Source organism: Rana temporaria, chromosome 10, assembly GCF_905171775.1.
Source record: "Rana temporaria chromosome 10, aRanTem1.1, whole genome shotgun sequence".
Taxonomy (NCBI): domain Eukaryota; kingdom Metazoa; phylum Chordata; class Amphibia; order Anura; family Ranidae; genus Rana; species Rana temporaria.
The window spans coordinates 100,804,445-100,826,083 of NC_053498.1; the positions used below are offsets into that span (position 1 = coordinate 100,804,445).

General features: G+C 43.0%; 1 protein-coding gene across 1 annotated transcript in view; it reads left to right on the forward strand.

The window, feature by feature from the left end:
• Positions 1–330: 330 nt before the first annotated feature.
• The window catches only part of SCNN1D (sodium channel epithelial 1 subunit delta), a 34,454-nt gene continuing 13,145 nt past the window's right edge, over positions 331–21,639 (forward strand). Inside the window, exons 1-6 of the mRNA XM_040325842.1 lie at positions 331–406; positions 5,942–6,260; positions 11,306–11,561; positions 13,931–14,118; positions 16,727–16,833; positions 20,186–20,349. Of these exons, the coding sequence (XP_040181776.1) occupies positions 5,956–6,260; positions 11,306–11,561; positions 13,931–14,118; positions 16,727–16,833; positions 20,186–20,349 (1,020 nt within the window). The 5' untranslated portion in view covers positions 331–406; positions 5,942–5,955. The remainder of the gene's footprint in view (positions 407–5,941; positions 6,261–11,305; positions 11,562–13,930; positions 14,119–16,726; positions 16,834–20,185; positions 20,350–21,639) is intronic.

Here is a 21,639-nt window from a genome sequence, read left to right on the forward strand (position 1 = left end):
AGCCGAACGTTCGGCTTCTTTCGGCACCTGATGACGCGCTGTATATGCCCAGTCCCGAAGATCATACCCGGAAACGGCGGGAGAACATCGATCTCTAAAACGGTAAGTACGGCATTGATTTAAAAAAAATACCCGTTTCTGCTCCCCTTAATTAGACTAAATCTAATGTTAAAAAAAAATTTTGGGTGAACTCCCGCTTTAAGTATGGCTTTAATTTTTATTATCATGTGTGTTCATTAATATGGTAATCAGATAGAAGGGTTCATCGGTCCAGTATAAGGAAGTCTATCCAGCTTCCTCTATGAAGCATTCTTCCTCCAGCCTTTATAAAGCAGATCAGACTGGTAATGCTTGACAATCTCCCTGAGCTTCACAGAGTCAGCACCTAAAGAAAGTACAGCTGGGGGTAAGATGACACTGTTACCTAAATATGCTATAATAATACGTAATATATATGTAATAATTTGTTTGTTTATAAAGATAAGAAGCTATTAAGTCATAGTATTAGTATTGCTTTTTATTTTTTGTTTACAAACTTGTTTATTAGGTACAAAAAAGTGGTACAAAAAGTTTTAGTATTCCTTTTTAACATTACTCAATATTATGTCCTATAAAAAGTCACAGAGACTGGTCTGATGTATGCTTTACATACATTGAATAAGCTTATATGTGTATTGCTGTTACTGGTCCTGAAATGTGCTTCTCAGTAATTAAATATCCCAAGCAGTGATTCAGGAGCCTCTCAAAATAAAATGTAGGTTATTTGTTACATAAAGATTATTTTATACAGCTATGATGTGCAAATGATATTAGAACCTATTTCATTAAATATATCAGATGGATCAGACAGATAGAAACCAATACACTTTAAATAAAACAGTGATGTAGTGAAATAAAAAAAAAAAAAAACAGTGATGTAAAGATTGAAAATACTATATGAAAGTATATATAAAAAAAGTAATTTTGCTTTAAGGTATTAATCATATCTGTACCATATTGATGTACATATGGGCCCTGACAATTAAGGCATAGGACTTGGAGTTGGGTTGAGGATAAAGGTGCAACAATTGTACTCTGATCCTATAATTGCACTCTGGTCCTATAATTGCACTCTGAAATGTTCTGCTCAGTAATTAAATATACAAAACAATTATTCCCAGGAGCATCTCATAATAAAATGAAGGTTATTTGTTACATAAAGATTGTTTTGTAGATGTAATTATAAGGTGTGAAACTGATCTGAGAAAATATTGAATGAAATATATTAGTTGGATCAGAGAGATAGGAAAGAATAAACAAATATAATAAAACAGTAGACATGTGCATTCATTTTCTCAGGAATGCATTTTCATTGAATTTCAGGTATTTTCATTATGGTTTTAACAAACAAAAAACGAATGCGCAGAATACGAAAACGGAAAGATCCGACATAAATAAATGCTTTATTTTCGTTTTTGTTGCAACAACAGTTCGATATAGATAGGAGATTCGACATGACGCTGACAACAACAATCTGGGGGTTATTTACGAAAGGAAAATCCATTTTGCACTACAGGTGCACTTGGAAGCGCAGTCTCTGTAGATCCGAGGGGGACATGCAAGGAAAATAAAAAACAGCATTTTTGCTTGCACATGATTAGATGATAAAATCAGCAGAGCTTCCCTTCATTTCAGATCTTTTTCTCAGATCTACAGCGACTGCACTTCCAAGTGCACTTGTAGTGCAAAGTGGAGTTGCTTTTAGTAAATAACCCTCTCTGTGTCTATCGAATCTGTGGTCGAATGTGCCTATTAGTCCAAGATTATTCTACATAGAGAGAAAAGATTTGACATAGAGAGAAAAGATTCGACATTATTGAGAGGAAAGATTCGACATTATAGAGAGAAAAGATTTGACATTATAGAGAGAAAAAATCACTGCTGGAATTGGGTGGGGGAAGTAAAATAAAAATAATGATGATGATGAATGTTATTGGCTGATTGTAACCAAAGAGGAGGAGCAGTAAAATAGCTAGAACTAACTTGACAATTCAACATGAACGACAAAGATTCGACAAAGCATCGAAAAACATACAAACGTCAAATCTGTCATTGAAGGCTTATGGTGTCTGTCGAAAGTTCTAAGAAGATTCGAAGGAGCAGCTAAACTGTACGACGCCGCAATCGTATATTTCCCGGTCAAATTGCTCGGCCCATAGGCTATAGAAAAATTCTAATGTTGGTTGACTAGTAATAATAATTAATAAATATAATTATTTCTAGTCATACAACATTAGAATTCTACTATAGCTAGCTTGTAGGCGGAACTTTCGACCGGAAATGTACGATTGCAGCGTTGTACAGTTTCGCTGCTCGTCGAATCTTCTTTGAACATTCGACAGACACCATGAGCCTTCAATGACAGATTTGACCTTAATTCATTCAGATTTTCAGACTAATGCAATTTCTAACGAAAAACAAAATAAATAAAAACGAATTTTCGGGAGTAACTAAATAAATGTACTTTTCGGACGAAAACGAAATTCTGAAACGAAATATTTCAGTGTGCATATGTCTATTAAAAACAGTGACATAAAGCAAGAAAAGACACTTATAATATTATATAAGTATAAAATATTATAAAGTATAAAATATATAAAATATCATATAATATAATGTACACTTATACTGCGTTTTTTTCCTAAAGGATATTCATTATACTGTATATACATGCAATGCTGACATGCACATGTGCCCTTGTTCTAGTGAGATTACTTTATGGTTTAACCTCCTGGGCGGTGTTCCCGAGTCTGACTCGGGGTGAGATTTTTGGGCTAGGATCGGTAACCCAGAGTCAGACTCGGGCTTGCCTCGCTGGATGTACAGGGAGTTTTACTTACCTTGTCCCTGGATCCAGCGATGCCACCGCGCTGTGTGAGCGAGCGGGACCTCGCTCGATTCACAGAGCGTCCTCCTGTGCCGCCGATCTCCGTTCCCTGCGACGTTACGACGCACGAGGACGGAGAACGGCGCCAAATTTAAAAAGGTAAACAAACACATTACATACAGTATACTGTAATATTATAGATTACAGTACTGTATGTAAAAAAAACACACCCCCCTTGTCCCTAGTGGTCTGCCCAGTGTTCTGCATGTCATTTTATATAATAAAAACCTTTTTTTCTCCCTGCAAACTGTAGATTGTCCATAGCAACCAAAAGTGTCCCTTTATGTCAAAAATAGTTTTAGATCAGCTAAAAAACAGCGATAATAAATTATAATCACTTGCAGAATTGTGCGATAGCGATTTGTGGGGAAATTTGTCATAAAAAAAAAAAAATAATGACAACGACAATTCTGCAACTGAGCAAATTTCAGTGATTTTGATTTGATTACATTATTGAATAATTTTTATTATAATTATATTATTATTTGTTATAATTATTTATAGTTATTTATTATATTATAATTTATAATTTTGTTTTTAAAAAAATGTCATACCCGGGATGCCTATTAGAAGCTTGTTTGGTCAGATTTAAGTGAGTTATTTCTAAAAATTACAGGCCTACAATATAAAACGCCAAATTTCCTTGCAAATAATGGTACCGCTTTCAGCATGTTTTTTCTGAAAGAATCATACCGCCAGGGAGGTTAAAGAAACTAAAGGGGACAGTAATGTATTTTTGCTGGAGATAGTTCTGTACCAGCGTTTTGGGACCAATAAGTAAAAGAAAAATCCGCTGTGCTGTAAGCCTATTTAATGTCTATGGAATAATGCTGAATGGTCTATGCCAGGGCATACACTGTAAATTCTGTAGATTGCCATGAAGAAAGTAGGAGTCCTCAGTCCAGCACTGACACAACATAAGGTAAAATTGTAGCAGACTTTATTTATAGTACATCAAGTCATAAAAGAATCCATTATGTAAACATATTGACGTGTTTCAGCCTCAAACACTCCGGACCTTAGTCATATGACTAAGGCCCAGAGTTTGGGGCTGAAATGCGTCAATCCTTTTACATGATGGATTTTTTTTATGTATTGATGGATTATAAATAAAGTCTACTACAATTTTACCTTATATTGTCTTTTTTGGGGAAATTATTTTGCACTCACTGTACATTGGTGACCCAACTTTCCTCTTTGATATATTATGGCACAGATTTGATGCATTGGATTTTCACAGAGATAGTATAAATGGGGTTGAGATGATATGACCGCATACTTATTAGTTTGATAGTAGCACTTCTGGATTGTGGCTGAACTATTGAGAGTTAGGGCTAGGTGTTGGATTGAGGCTACAGGTGCTTAGGGGCATTAAAATGTCTGTTCAACCAACTTTTGGTTGCAGGAACCTATAAGACTCGGGAAGATCCTTTTGCCTGGATGGAAAAATTAATGGGCTGGGATGCATTTTTTCTAGACTCATTATTGCTTACTTTTAGATGGCCAGTGCCAACATGGCTACCCTCTTACTCCAAAGGCACAAATAGGTGTGTTCATCTCAGTAGTAGGATATCTAGTTACATTCATAACTGAAAGATTCAGACACACAAGCTTGCTCTTCTTCTTGCAGATATTGGGCCAGATTCACAAAAGGGATACGTCGGCGTTTCTCCTGATACGCCGTCGTATCTCTGTTTCTATCTATGCGACTGATTCATAGAATCAGTTACGCATAGATATCCCTAAGATCCGACAGGTGTAATAGTTTTACACTGTCGGATCTTAGGATGCAGTACCGCGGCCGCCGCTGGGGGGAGTTTGCGTCGTAAACCAGCGTCGGGTATGCAAATTAGGAGTTACGGCGATCCACAAAGCTTTTTCCCGTCGTCGCGAGTGTTAGATTTCCGTCGCAAAGATAGGACACCTTTAACATGGTGTAAAAGTACTCCACCATGTTAAAGTATGCCTGTCTTTCCCGTGTCGCTTTTGAATTTTTTTTAAATCTTTTATTTTTCCTGGCGTAAACCTTTTTTCATGTCGCGATACACAAATGTCGGCGCGTCGTAATTTCGCGCAAAGCACGTTGGGAAATTTGCGACGGGAGCATGCGCAGTACATCCGGCGCGGGAGCGTGCCTAATTTAAATGGTACTCGCCCCATTCTATTTGGCCCGCCTTGCGCCGGACGCATTTACGATACACCGCCGCAAGTTTCCAGGTAAGTGCTTTGTGGATCGAGCACTAAACCTGAAAACTTACGGCGGTGTAACTTAAATGGCTTACGTTTCCCCGGCGCAATTGTACGTGAATCTGGCCCATTGTACTCATCTGAGTTTTCAAGCTTCATAAGCTGTTAAAAAAAGGCAAAAATAAGTGATGGGCTTGTTAGAAAGCCCACCATGCTCAGTAGAGAGACTATCATGGAAAAAACGTATCTTAAAGGGTTTGTAAAGGATTTTTTTTTTCCCCTAAATAGCTTCCTTTACCTTAGTGCAGTCCTTCACTTACCTCATCCTTCGATTTTGCTTTTAAATGTCCTTATTTCTTCTGAGAAATGCTCACTTCCTGTTCTTCTGTCTGTAACTACACACCATAATGTGAGACTTTCTCCCTGGTGTGGAGAAAGCCTCTTGAGGGGGCGAGCAGGAGTGTCAGGACGCCCACTAACACACAGCTCCTTTCTCTATCTGCAAAGTAGAGAGTGTCCTGACTTGCCTGCTTGCCCCCTCAAGAGGCTTTCTCCACACCAGGGAGAAAGTCTCGCATTACGGTGTGTAGTTACAGACAGAAGAACAGGAAGTGAGGATTTCTCAGAAGAAATAAGGACATTTAAAAGCAAAATGGAAGGATGAGGTAAGTGAAGAAAGCACTAAGGTAAAGGAAGCTATTTAGGGAAAAAAATATTCCTTTACAACCCCTTTAAATGTGTATATGTAAAATAAAGATTTCAGTAAAATAATAAATACAGTTATATAACCCATGCAGTGGATTTTAACATGTTCCCTTTAATAAACAGAACAATTCCTGAATATGGAAGAAACAGAGAAGACTGAAGAAGGATGGTTTGATTTTTATGAATCCTTCACAGAGCTATTTGAATTCTTCTGTGACAACACCACCATTCATGGCACCATCAGGCTGAACTGCTCTAGGAGGAATAAAATGAAAACTGGCTTTTGGGTTCTTCTTTACATTAGTGCTTTCGCAACAATGTATTTTCAGTTTGGAGACACCTTCACCCAGTATTGGTCCTATCCCACAAAACTGGCCATAAATTTACAGACCAAGAAAAGCAATTTTCCTGCCGTGACCATTTGCAATCTGAACCCCTACAGGTATTTTATTTGAGTTATTAGAAACAGAGTAAATGATGCATAGTAAAATCTGCTCTCATATCTGAAATCTGGAAAGGGGAGGGTATGATTGGTATATTAGCTCATTAAATGTGTATGCTGTACTCCTGTGTGAATATTTGCCAGTTTAGAGATTACCTAATTACTCTTGTCTATGGTTTTGTGACTGCCAACACGAGGGAACTATGGGCCAGATTCACAAAGGGGATACGACGCCGTTTCTCCTGATACGCCGTCGTATCTCTGTTTCTATCTATGCGACTGATTCATAGAATCAGTTACGCATAGATATCCCTAAGATCCGACAGGTGTAATTGTTTTACACTGTCGGATCTTAGGATGCAGTACCGCGGCCGCCGCTGGGGGGAGTTTGTGTCGTAAACCAGCGTCGGGTATGCAAATTAGGAGTTACGGCGGATCTACGACAGATTTTTGCGTTCGCTACATCGCCGCTAGTCTAGTTTCCCGTCGCAAATTTAGTCGTCGTTTTAGGTGCCCTAACTTTAGTCAGCAAACGTATTGCTGTCTAAAGTATGGCCGTCGTTCCCGCGTCGAAATTTAAAAATGAACGTCGTTTGCGTAACACGTCCGGGAATACGGAAGTACGCTATGCGCGTCGCCGGTCGAAAAAATGACATCACGGCTCGCAAAGCACGACGGGATTTGCGAAACGGAGCATGCGCAGTAGGTCCGGCGCGGGAGCGCGCCTAATTTAAATGGCACACGCCCATTTGAATTGGCCCGCCTTGCGCCGGAGGCCGTGGGCGTAGTTTTCATCGCAAGTGCTTTGTGAATCAGGCACTTGCGATGAAAACTTGCGGCGGTGTAACGTATCTACGATACGTTACGCCGCCGCGATTCTACGTGAATCTGGCCCTATGCTCCGTAAATGGTAGACATGCCTTTGAGCAGAACAGGGATGTGCGTTGAGGTCAGTAGCTGATGATGCACTGGCTAGTATCAGAGCCAGATACACACAGGTTACATATGCCGCTAACGTTCGAGCAAGAGCAGTAATTCTAGCACCAGACCTCCTCTGTAACTCTAAACAAGTAACCTGTAAAAAAAATTTAAGCGTCGCCAATTAAGTTTTTTAAGTACCAAAGTTTGGCACCATTCCACGAGTGTGCACAATTTTAAAGGGTGACATGTTAGGTATCTGTTTACTTGGCGTAACATCATCTTTCACATTATAAAAAAATTGGGCTAACTTTTGTGTTTTTTTTTTTTTTTTTTTAATGAAACAGTTTTTTTCCCCAAAAAAATTCGTTTGAAAAATTGCTGCACAAATACCATGCAACATAAAAAGTTGCAATGACCACCATTTTATTCCATAGGGTGTCTGCTAAAAATATATATATAATGTTTGGGGGTTCTGAGCAAATTATGATTTTTACATGTAGGAGAGAAGTCGGCTTGGGTGGCAAATGGTAAATTAATTATAAGTAAGTAATATACAAATAATTATTATATATTGTTTTTAAGGTAATTTACTACATTTTCAAAATCTATACTCAAGCAGTTGGCTTAACGGACAAATTACTGAAGTTTGAAGTTATAACTTCAAACCTGTGATTTCACAGTAAATAGATAAATAATCTGACTTACAAACGACTCCTACTTACAAACAGAGGGAGACAACAGGAAGTGAGAGGAAATCGACCCCTATGGCCTCGTACACACGGCCGAGGAACTCGACGTGCCAAACACATCGAGTTCCTCGGCCAGTTCAGCCCTGAAGCCGCCGAGGACCTCGGCGGGACGAGAGCTCCCATAGAACAACGAGGAAATAGAGAACATGTTCTCTATTTCCTCGCCGAGCTCCTCGTCGGCTTCCTCGGCAGAAAGTGTACACACGACCAGTTTCCTCGGCAGAATTCAGCCAGAAACTCGGTCGGAAGCTGAATTCTGCCGAGGAAACTGGTCGTGTGTACGGGGCCTATGAAGGAAAATTCACTCCTGTAAGGCCTCGTACACACGACCGAGGAACTCGTCGTAAATGAAACATTGTTTTCCTCGATGAGTTCCTTGTTAGGCTTGTCGAGAAACTTGACAAGCTTTCTTTGCGTACACACTGTCAAGACAAACTCTCGTTGTTCTCAAACGCGGTGACGTACAACACATACGACGGCAGGGGAAGTTCGATTCCACTGGCACAACTCTTGGGGCTGGTTTTGCTAATCTCATGTTACTGCGTGTTAAGTAAAAGTTTGGTAAGAGACGATTTGCACTTTTCAGTCTGTTACAGCGTGACAAATGTGCTATCTCCATTACACACGCTACTTTTACCGAAGGTGCGCTCCCGTCTCATACTTTATTCTGAGCATGCGCGGGTTTCTAAGCATACACACGAACGTGTTTCTCGTCGAAAATCAGCCTTGACAGTTTTCTTGATGAAAAACATACACACGACTGTAGCTCTGCCACCAAGTTTCTTGATGGATTCTGTCGCGGAAAACGGTTGTGTGTACGAGGCCTAAGAGTTATTATGGGGAAAAGGGTACCTCCACTGATGCTTTATCACCAATCCTTGTTTCCACAACAACATTTTCAAAATCCAATTGTCATTGTGACAGAAAGTGAGGTGAAATCTTCTGAAGAGGGGCACAGACAGCAAAATAAACGTTACAAGAGTTTTACTGCTTAGAAATAGTTTGGCTGGAGCTACACTTAATTTTTTTTTTACCTGTTCTGACTTGCAAACAGATTCAACTTAAGAACAAATCTATAGACCCTATCTTGCCCCCTTCTATGACACTGCAGGGAGAGGAGAGCCTCCACTGCAGCATTTTTATTGGACAGCTTGGACCAATGGTGCTTTACTGTCCATTAAGCTCAGTGCCTCTGACAAGTAGTCACAGGCACTGTCAGCTCATCCTCTCAGTCTGCTGCAAACAGTGTGCAAGCTTGTATTTAAACTGGCCGCTTTGTATGTAGCTTTTGACAGGCTGCACAAGAAGCCCCGTATCTCCGAAACTATAGGTGGTAGGAACCCCAATTGGTGGAGTAGAACTTTAGCTGCACGTCTCTGGATTAGAATCTATAACCTAATAAACACAATTCTCCCTATTAATGTGTGTAGGGACTCCATAGAAGCGTTTTTCAATATGCCAATACAGTGAGCTAACCTCTTTTGTCCTCACGCCATCAAGCAAACAATAACTGTTTCCTGGAAAACCCTATCTGTAAGCTTTGCAGATCTTATTTGCAGGTTACAAGGCACTCTAGTCAATGAAAAACAGCTATGGCTTAACATACCAATGAAAAATTCCTAAAGGTCTGGACCTTGTGGTTCAGTTATACCCAGCTAGACATACCTCACCATAATGGCGGCATTTGAGGGGGAAAACTGGCGGCATTTGATGGGGCAAACTGGCGACATTTGATGGGGCAAACTGGTGGCAATTGATGGGCACAGTGGCTGCGTTTGATGGCACAGTGGTGACAATTGATGGGCTCAGTAGCTGTGTTTGATGGGCACAGTGAGGCTGCAATTGATGTTTTTTTTTTTTCAGTTTGTTTGTGCCCCCCCCAAAAAAATTTGAGCACCAACCGTCACTGCTCAGTTTGAGCCAATTAGTCCAGGTGCTGACAAGAAACTTGCTGATAGGAGGAGAAAGCAGAGGATTAAGTTCCTCTCTGTGCTGCTTCTTCTATTACTGTCCAGTCACAGGCTGAGACGGGGCCAGGGTGGCATGGGCTCAGCAGAAGTAGGTTGAATAATGCTGGCCATCAGACTGAGAACATCTAACAGCTGAAGAAAAGTATTGTGTGGAAACTCTCTAGATTGAAGGTGAGTATTGCAGCAAAAGCTGTATTTGCTATTTTATTTTTTTATTTTTTTATTTTTTTATTTTTATCTCTTTATTTTTGGCTGGAGTTTTGCTTTAATTCTGTTCTACCTTACATCAGAACATGTTCTTAAAATCCCAGGTCTGTACAGCAACCTCATCAGGTATCTTTTGCACCATACTCTATTTTTAGGTGAAACATTATTTTAAGGCCCCATACACACGACCAAACATGTATGCTGAAACTGGTCCGCGGGCCAGTTTCAGCATACATGTTCGGTCGTGTGTGGGCGCGAGCGGGCCGAATTCCAGCAAACATTTGCCCGCCGGGCCTTTTCCCAGCGGGCAAATATTCCTGGACGTGTTTTAAAACCGTCCGCTGGAATCCTGCCCGCTCGGACATGTACGGTCGTCAGTACAGACCTACCGTACATGTCCAGGCGCCCGCCGTCCCTCGCATGCGTCGAATGACTTCGACGCATGCGTGGAAGCCTTTAAATGGCAGGCCCGCCCACGTCTCCGCGTCATCGCCGCGTCATCGTCGCGGCGACGACGCGGACACGCCCCGCGTATTGTTTACGCGCGGACTTCTGTACGATGGTGTGTACAACCATCGTACAGAAGCCCTCTGGCAGGCATGTACGGTGAAAACGGTCCGACGGACCGCTTTCACCGTACATGTTTGTTCGTGTGTACCCGGCCTAAGAGGACTTTAAAGCCCAAATCTGGGCAAAACATTTTATTCCCATGGAGTGTTAACTGCTTATTTTGTCTATGGGGCGAACACAGAGCCTATACTTGCCCGACTCGTCAATCCTCTGGAAAAGGGTGCTCCCCCATGTTCAGCAGTGGACTGTTCCTGAAGTCTTCATGCCCAGAGCTGTTTTATGGGAATGATGACATCAGGAACTGTCCACTGCACAAGGCCGCTGGACCACAGGGGGGTAGCTGGAGCGCTCGCCGAACCTCTAGACATAAACAAGCAGTTAACTCATGAATGCGGGCACAGCCCTACTGCATGGGGAAAAAAATTTGATCTGAGTTCAGCTTTAACATAATATATAAATGTTATGTTTAATTCAATATGGGTATCTGCATTCATGTATAAATGTACATTATGTATGTAAAAACATATAAACAATATCTGTGTGTCTGTAGCTGCCTGCCTCTTTCACATTGGAATGGTGGAATTTATGACTATTGTTGAACTTGCATGTGATATATGTCTTCCTTTAGGTTTGACCAGGTTAATGAATATCTCAACCAGTTGGATCAGTTGGCCCAGGAAACTTTGCTTACTCTTTATGAATATAATGTGTCCCTATCAGTAAACCAGGACGAGGATGTTGTAGATCTGGAAGATATCACAGACAATTTAACAAGCCAAGTAAATGAAAGTTTTAAATTAGACCGTTCAATAAAACTGGTAAAACTGGAAGCGGATCAGAATCAAATGGCCAACGGAAAGAGGAACAAATTGGGTTTTAAGCTTGTAAGAATCAGCTTTTATTTTTAGAGTTAATTTTTAAAGCAATGTATCTGACATTTTACAAACATTTACTGCAGGTGAATCAATCACTGCAATTTAACCACTTGCTTACTGGGCACATATACCCCCTTCCTGCCCAGGCGAAATTTCAGCTTTCTCCACTGCTTTGATTTAACTGACAATTGCGTTGTTGTGCGACGTGGCTCCCCAACAAAATTTACGTTCTTTTTTTCCCACAAATAGAGCTTTCTTTTGGTGGTATTTGAATATCTCTGCGGTTTTTATTTTTTGTGCTATAAACAAAAAAAGCGTGACAATTTTGAAAAAAAAACCCACTATTTTTTACTTTTTGCTATAATAAATATCCCATTTAAAAAAAAAAAAAAAAAAAAAAAATTTTCTCAGTTTAGGCCGATACGTATTCGTCTACATATTTTTGGTAAACAAATCGCAATAAGCGTATAGTGATTGGTTTGCGCAAAAGTTATAGCGCCTAAAAAAATAGGGGACAGAATTATGAGGTTTTTTTTAATTATTTTTTTTTACTAGTAATGGCGGTGATCTGCGATTTTTATTGGGACTGTGACATTATGGCAGACACATCGGACACTTTTGACACATTTTTGGGACCATTCACATTTATACAGCGATCGGTGCTATAAATATGCACTGATTACTGTATAAATGTGACTGGCAGGGAAGGAGTTGACACTAGGGGGCGAGGAAAGGGTTACATGTGTTCCCTAGGAGTGATTCTTACTGTGGGGGGAGGGGACTGACTGGGGGAGGTGACCGATCTGTGTCGCTATGTACAAGGGACACAGCATCGGTCTCCTCTCCCTGACAGGATGTGGATCTCTGTGTTTACACACAGAGATCCACGTCCTTGGCTGTGTAACGGCTGATCGCGGGTATCCGGCAGACATCGCGGCCACCAGGGACGTGCTTTGTTACCTCAGTGACGTGGCGGGCAAGCAAGCCGCCAGCGGTGCTTGCGCTCCTCCCAGTGGCCCGGAGGAGCCAAGGATATCAATAGACGGCATTGTTGAGCCACCTTGTGGCCGTCAAAGTACAATGGCTCAGATACAAAGTGGTTAAAGAGGCGCTCCAGGCTGCTTCTAAAAAAAAAGTTTAAAGTCAGCAGCTACAAATACTATAGCTGCAGACTTTTAATATTAGGACACTTACCTGTCCAGCGGGGTCTTCACCCAAGCAAGTTTTTCAATCAAGCCTTTTGGGTGGTGCCGCCACCACCATTTCTGCTAAAGGAAAAGGCAGTGAAGACTTAACTTCTGCTATTGTTGGTTGATTTTAACATTGGTTCTAAGCATGCATATTTGTATGATCAGACAACAATAGCAGAAGTTGCCCAAAGAGTGGCGGTAAAGAGCAGAAAAACCACGTAGTACGTCAATTAAGTCACTACGTTCATGTTTGTTGGCTGAAAAAGTCCTGCCCTGTGTACGCATACCAAGTTCACGGCCAATGCCCATTCGGACCAAAATCCACGGGAAAGTCCATTGGAAGTCTGATGTGTGTATGAGGCTTAAAGCGGAGTTACAGCCCAAAAAGTGTAGCTGCTGACTTTTAATAAACAGACACTTACCTGCTCCACGGTCCAGCGACACGGCCGCCCAGAGCTCCGCTCCTCCCCCCACCTCTCCAGGGGCACCTTCATTCATAGTGCCGTGACAGCTTTCGGCTTCACGGCTGGGCACTCACTGCACATGCACGAGTCGCGCTGCGCTCTATGAATGGACAGGCGATCTCCTGGGACCTGTCACATGTCCCTGGAGATCGCCTAAAGGGAGGGACCACCTAAGGCGAGAGGAGGATTCATTCGCCTAGGCGGTCCCTGGGTTGAAGGAGGAAGTGGGACAGGAAGTCCCACTCCTACCGAAGCCCCCACTCCCATCAAAAAAAATGACATGCCAAATGTGGCATGTAAGGGGGCAAGGAGTAGTTAAAGCGGAAGTTCCACTTTTGGGTGGAACTCCGCTTTAAGATTCTGACATCATTAAGACTGATGCAGGGTCCATAGCATTGGTCATGATGACACAGAGGGACAGTCCACCACCAGAGAGCTGAAGAGCACCACATGCCTGGGGAGCGGAGGATTAGGTAATGAAAAGCATTTCTCCTCTTCTCTAGATAAAATGAGCAGGTAACCCTTGCAGTATGGGTCCAGCCTCACTGAAAGAGACAATATTAAAGTTGGGCTTTAAAACACAGGCACTAGGAAGATTCACCTGCAGTGAATATTGGTACACGTCACATTCACTACTCTATAACTATATCCCTATTATTAGAGTCTTTATACAGTTTATTCATAATATTAAGCATATCATTTATTTCATTTTTTGCCATAAAAGTGCAATTCCACTGGTGGCGATTGCTACTACCGATACTTCTGGTCCGGAGTGGATGCATTGCGTGAGTGGTACAAGTTCCATTTTATTAATATCATGTCCAAAATCCCATCAGTTTTGCCAATTTCCGATCAAGAATACATGGATAAGTTTATTTTGACATGTGAATTCAACGGACATATTTGTGACAGGTTAGTTTCTAAGCTTCTTATTTAAATCCAATCTAACCCCAATAACAAAAATGTAATATATTACAGCTTACCAGTCTCTATATGTGGTGCATTCATTTTCTTCCATTTATTTATACCTGCTGATCCTGCCAGTAACACACTCTGTTTTAGGGCGACAATGCTTATCTGTAAAGAAAAAGCATTGTCACCCTAGGACTACAGAACACCTCTCCCTCTCATCTTGTCCACAACGTAGGGAGGATATGTTCTCTAATTCTCAAAGTTTGCTGGAAACAATTAGCTAGATTCAGAAAGAGTTAGGCTGGCGTATCAGTAGACGTGTGTCTGGATGGGCGTAGATTACGTTCATGGCGTAGGCAGTGATCCGGCGTATCTTAGGTAGTTGTTCCGACGTGGTTATGAGCATGCGCACGGGGATGCGTCCACGACACGACGCATGCGCAGTTTGTTCAACGTACTTGTCTGGCTCTCATACCATCATTTGCATGGGGTCACGCCTCATTTGCATGGGTTTGCATGGCTCACTCCCACTTTCACCTATGCCGACTTACGCCTTCGAAACCCAGCGCAGTTTAGTCAGCATTGGCTTTGTGAATTCCATGCTTGCCTCTCTGCGCTGCGTCGGCGTAGCGTACAGGAGATACGCTACGGCGGCATAAATGTGCGCCGCTGTCTGTGAATCCGGGCCTATATTACCAAAAGCATTGGGACGCTTGCTTCTACATGCACATGAAATATACTGGCATCCCAGTCTTAGTCCGTAAGTTTCAATATTGAGTTGGCCCACCCTATGCAGCTATAACAGCTCCAACTCTTCTGGGAAGGGTGTCCACAAGGTTTAGGAGTGTGTCTATGGCTATGTTTGGTCATTCTTTCAGAAGTGCATTTGTGAGGTCAGACACTAATGTTGGACGAGAAAGCCTGGCTCTCAATCTCCACTCTAATTCATCCCAAAGGTGTTCTATTGAGTTGAGGTTAGGACTCTGTGCAGGCCAGTCAAGTTCCTCCACAGAAAACTCACTCATCGATGTCTTCATGGACTTTGATTTGTGCGCTGGTCCAAATCATTTGGTGGGGGGGGGATTATGGTGTGGGGTTGTTTTTCAGGGGTTGGGCTTGGCCCCTTAGTTTTAGTGAAGGGAACTCTTAAGGCGTCAGCTTACCAAGACATTTTGAACAATTTCATCCTCCCAACTCGTGGGAAAAGTCTGAAAAAGGCCCCTTCCTGTTCCAACACGACTGCGCATACTTGCACAAAAAAGGTCTATAAAGACATGGATGAGTGAGTTTGTGGTGGTGGAAATTGACTGGTCTATACAGAGTCCTGACCTCAACCCAATAGAACACCTTTGGGATGAATTAGAGCAGAGACTGCGAGCCAGGCCTTCTCGTCCACATCAGTGCCTGACCTCACAGATGTGCTTCTGGAAGAATGGTCAACCATTTCCATAGACACACTCCTAAACCTTGTGGACAGCCTTCCCAGAAGAGTTGAAGCTATTATGGCTGCAAAGGTTGGGCCAACTCAATATTGAACCCTATGGACTAAGACTGGGGTGCCATTATATTTAATGTGCGTTTAGATGCAGGCATCCCAATACGTTTGGTAATATGGTGTATATACTGTGTGTGTGTGTGTATGTATATAAATATACTGGGCCAGATCCACGTAGCGCGGCGCATATCCGCCGGGCGTAGCGTATCTAAGATACACTACGCCGCCGTAATTTTTTTTTTTTCGAATCCTCAAAGAATTTGCGCCGTAAGTTACGGCGGCCTAGTGTATCTTTGGCGGCGTAAGGGCGGGGAATTCAAATGGATGTAATGGGGGAGTGTTTTATGTAAATACGTTGTGACCCGACGTAAACAACGTTTTTTTTTAACGGCGCATGCGCCGTCCGTGGGGGTATCCCAGTGCGCATGCTAGAAATGAAACCGGAACAAGCCAATGTTTAAGACGGTGACGTCATTCTACGCAAATCCCTATTCGCGAACGACTTACGCAAACGACGTAAAAAATTCAAAATGCGAGGCGGGAACGACGGCCATACTTAACATTGAGTACGCCTCATAATAGCAGGGGTAACTATACGCTGGAAAAACCCGAACGCAAACGACGTAAAAAAATGTGCCGGCCGGACGGACGTTCGTGGATCGCCAACAAGCTAATTTGCATACTCGACGCGGAATTCGAAGGAAACGCCACCTAGCAGCCGCCGAAAAGTTGCACCTAAGATCCGACGGCATACTAAAACGTACGCCTGTCGGATCGATCCGAGATGCAGTCGTATCTTGTTTTGTAGATACAAAACAAAGATACGACGCGGGAAATTTGAAATTACGCGGCGTATCAAGAGATACGCCGGCGTAATTCTTTCGTGGATCTGGCCCACTGTGTATATATACAGTATCTTACAAAAGTGAGTACACCCCTCACATTTTTGTAAATATAATAAAATATTTACAAAAATGTGAGGGGTGTACTCACTTTTGTGAGATACTGTACATACGTATGGACTCAGCATATGTTTATACAGGTTCTTGAAGTAAAACGTGTATATGAAGCTGTGTGATATCTGTTTCTTACATTTACATATCTTCCCAACAGAAATTACACACAATTCCATCATCCAACATACGGCACCTGTTATACTATTAATGCAAATGAAAATAGTGATACGCCTGGGGATGGAACGATACCTGAAAAAAAATATGGTAAATATTAGATGTTACTATGTTAAGTTAATGTAACCAGTTTATCAGAGTGGGTTGAAGGGCAGCTCTAGTCTTGTTACCGTTTTTTTAGATGTAGGTAAATATGAAAGACATAAAAAAAATAAACTCTATTTTTTTGCATCTAGTGTATGTACTTAAAATGGGATTTTACTGAAAAACGTAAGTTACGCTTTTCTTCCTCCTTCCCCCTGCAAGTAATGATTTTTTTTTTTTTTTAGGGGTACCTAGTTTTGACAGGTACCCTCTCCCCACTTCCACTGGTATCGTCCAGTCGATCCCAGTAGAAAATTTACCCCCTCCCTCCCTGCCCACAATCACTTGGGATATGTCACAGGTTCCAGAAGGCTGCAGAACAATCCCTGCATGCGCAGTGGGGAGCCAGCTGTGAAGTCACAATGAGTCACAGCCGGCTTCCCGAACTCAACATGAGGGTGTCGGGGACCTGAAGACCGGCAGAGAACTGGCCTGGGTGAGGACAGCTCTGGATCCCTGCACAGGTGTTCTTTTATTAAACGTCGCCAGCTACAGTATTTGTAGAGTATTTATAGCTGCAGAATTTTTAAGTTTTTTTAAAAGGCACTGAACAGCCTCTTTAAATTTGACTTGTTATCAGTCTCTTTCAAAGCCCTATACGACAGCACTCTGGGCTCTGGAGATAAAACAAAAGCCAGCGTGTTTGGGGGGAACAGCTCCCCCTTCATCAGGGCTGTGGGTTTCAGGAAAAGAAAGTTCAGCTGAAGTTGGTATGAGCAGTCTCAAGGACAGTCTCATAAACTTGTAACCCTAGAAAAAAATCTTGTTCCTTTAAAGCTTCATAGTGCTTGTGCAATGTACAGTAATTTGTCCCTTTCTATGTCATAATATACCTGGTTTATCATGTCTGTTCCTGTGTCCCCCTTAGTGTACTGACCTTGGTAATCGTGGCTGCTGATCAGTGTACATGCCTCCGTCATTCGTCTCCCCCTCCCTCCCTGCCTGTCCTCTTGGGAGTCTCTGTGTAAGCCATCTCCTCTGTCCTCTGACCCCCCCCCCCACCGCTATTTCGCCTGGCAGTAAAGTTAGTGATTCCAGTTCCTGCCAGCCCCTCTGAAATAACAAGATGTACTACACAGTGTGTGCTATTTAAAAAATTCTGCAGCTAAAAACCTTTTTTCACAACGCCGATGTGCGGTTACGTGAACTCCCGGCTGACATCACAGGGCAAACTCAGCCCCTCTCACTGTAGTCCACAAATCTGTAATTTGAAGCTGCAGAATTAAAAAGACACACACACACTGTGTAGTACATCTTGTTCTTACATAGAGGCTGGCAGGAATTGGAATAACTGACTGGAATAATTGGCCTAGACTGTAAGAAGTTTGGCACGACCCTGAAACTGAGCTGCAGCACGATGGCCAAGACCATACAGCGGTTTAACAGGACAGGTTTCACTCAGAACAGGCCTCGCCATGGTCGACCAAAAAAGTTGAGTGCACGTGCTCAGTGTCATATCCAGAGGTTGTCTTTGGGAAATAGACGTATAAGTGCTGCAACTTTGCTGCAGAGGTTGAAGTGGTGGGGGATCAGCCCGTCAGTGCTCAAACCATACGCCGCACACTGCATCAAATTGGTCTACATGGCTGTCGTCCCAGAAGGAAACCTCTTCTAAAGATGATGCGCAAGAAAGCCTGCAAACAGTTTGCTGAAGACAAGCAGACTAAGGACATGGATTAATGGAAATAAGTCCTGTAGTCTGATGAGACCAAGATAAACTTATTTGGTTCAGATGGTGTCAAGCGTGTGTGGGGGCAACCAGGTGAGGAGAACAAAGACAAGTGTGTCTTGCCTACAGTCAAGCATGGTGGTGGGAGTGTCATGGTCTGGGGCTGCATGAGTGCTGCCGGTGTCTTGTCGATAGGTTCCCCTATCGAGATGGTTCCCTGCCTGACTGCGCAGGCGCAGACGAAGCCCATGGAAATCTCCAAACCTCGGGCGGCATCCAGGCTCATTCCTTAACATCCCAGTGGATTGGAGGATGTTAAAAAAAGAGCCAGTTTTTACTTAGGGGTGTACTCAATTTTGTTGCTACCGGTTTAGACATTAATGGCTGTGTGTTGATTTATTTTGAGGCGACAGCAAATTTCCACTGTTATACAAGCTGTACACTCACTTCTTTACATTGTAGCAAAGTGTAATTTCTTCAGTGTTGTCACATGAAAAGATATAATAAAATATTTACAAAAATGTGAGGGGTGTACTCACTTCTGTGAGATATTGTATATGTGTAGACACAAACAGACTCGTATTAGTACAACTTCAAGTGGTGCCGACTTCAAAGTAGCCCCTGCACTACTTTGGTCCGACTTTGATGTGTGTTACACAGGCATTCCCTGAAATCGCAGCAAAAATTTCATCAAATCACGCCAATGCCGCGGCCGCTATATTGCGGAAAAATTTTGCGACTTTGAAGTCGCAGTAGTGTGAAAGGGGCCTTAAAGTGCACACATACATTCTTATCCTTCAATCCTCTATTCCCAACTAAAAGCAAAATGTTGCCGGAGTTAGGTTTAGAGGGCCAGATTCTCTAAGATTCTGCTTTGGCGTAGTGTAAGCCATTTACACCGCAACTTACTGGAGCAAGTGCCGTATTCCCCAAACACTTGCTCTGTAATTTGCGGCGGCATAGTGTAAATGGCCCAGCATATGGCCGCGTAATTCAAAGGGGCGGCTTGTATTCAAATTAAGCGCGCCCCCGCGCCGATCGAACTGCGCATGCGCCGGGCGGAAAAAGAGCCCAGTGTGCATGCTCCAGCTCACGACGGAAAACGTCAATGACGCCGACGTGAGAGTCATTGACGTAAAGTCGTATTCGCAGACGACTTAGTAAAACGACATAACCGACGGAAAAAGACGACGCTGACCCGACGCCATACTTAACATGGCATACGGCGGACTGGCGTAAGGTTACCCCTCATATAGCAGGGGTAACCTTACGCTTACGGAAACGACGTAAGCGACGACTACGCGATGAAAATTAGTTTGGGAATCGGCGTATCAGGCTCATTTGCATAGTCAAATGAGAACTGAACGTAAACGCCACCTAGCGGCCGGCGTCGCATTACATCTAAGTTTCAACGGTGTAAGTGACTTACACCTGTCGGATCTTGGCCGTATCTATGCGAAAATGATTCTAGGAATCACTCGCATAGATACCCGGGGCCAAAAACAGAGATACGACGGAGTTTCCTGAGATACACCGTCGTAACTCTTTTGAGAATCTGGCCCAGAGAAACTATTTGAAGTAAAACATTATTGTCTAATACTTTTTATTTTATTTTCTTTTGTCTTCCAGGGATTAGCTTGATAGTTAAAGTAGATCAGCATGATAATATGCCACTTTTGTCGACGGCAGCTGGAACCACCGTGATGATTCACAATCCTACCCAGTCCCCCCTAGTGGAGCATCAGGGATTTGACATATGGCCAGGGACTGAGACCTCAATAAGCATTAGACAGGTAAGTGATTGCTAACCATGAAAAGCATGGTGTACACTAAGGCCCCATACACACGGGAGGATTTATCCGCGGATACGGTCCAGCGGACCGTTTCCGCAGATAAATCCTCTCGAGGATTTCAGCAGATTTTAATGCGATGGAGTGTACTCACCATCGCATTGAAATCCGCGCCGAAATCCTCTGGCGATGACGTGTCGCGCCGTCGCCGCGATTATGACGCGGCGACGTGCGCGACGCTGTCATATAAGGAATTCCACGCATGCGTCGAATCATTACGACGCATGCGGGGGATCCCTTCGGCAGGATGGATCCGGTGAGTCTATACAGACCAGCGGATCCATCCGTTGGGATGGATTCCAGCAGATGGATTTGTTTGGCATGTCAGCAAATATTCGATCTGCTGGAATCCATCCCAGGGGAGAAATAATCCGCGGAAACAGATCCGCTGGAGTGTACACACCATAGGATCTATCCGCTGAAACCCATTTGCTGGGATTTTTCAGCGGATGGATTCTATCGTGTGTATGGGGCCTTACATGACATAGTGAGCTGTTAATCTGAAATTAGTTTTTTTTAGAGATTATTATCAATCTGTAACATGCATGGCCATTTTTAACATCACCACAAGCATTCTTTTGAGTCTTTATTTTACTCCTACTTCCTAACATTTATTTAAAAATAGCCCTAAAATCAGTAGCATGCACAATGATGTAGATTAAAGCCCAAGCTTACCTTTTCACAACTTGTGTGCAAGCTCCTCTGTCTGTGTACTCACCTGTGTTTGTGCGCTCATCCACTTCCATTATTATTACCTAAGGCCCCTTTCACACGGACGGACCGTATGTCCGCTTTTTCATCCATCCGTTTGCGGATGAAAAAGGGACACATTGGTCCCTATGAGATCTCGTCCGCCTCTGCAATGATCCGATTCTGCAGACGTAAGAAAACCCTATTTTTCCTTCCGTCTGCGGATCAGATCTGATGAACACGGACATACGGTCCGTGTTCATCCGATCCCCCTATAGAGGAGAGCGGAGAAAAGACAGGGCGGTCCCTGCACAGTGTGCGGGGACCGCCCTGTCATCCGCCGGCTCAGCGGGGATTAACGGAGCGATCCCCGCTGAGCATACAGAGGCAGATCATTACTGATCCGCCCCGTGTGAAAGGGGCCTTAGGCCTCGTACACACGATAGGTTAACCAGAGGACAACGGTCTGATGGACCATTTTCATTGGTCAAAACCGATCGTGTGTGGGCCCCATAGGTTATTTAACCATCGGTTCAAAAAAAG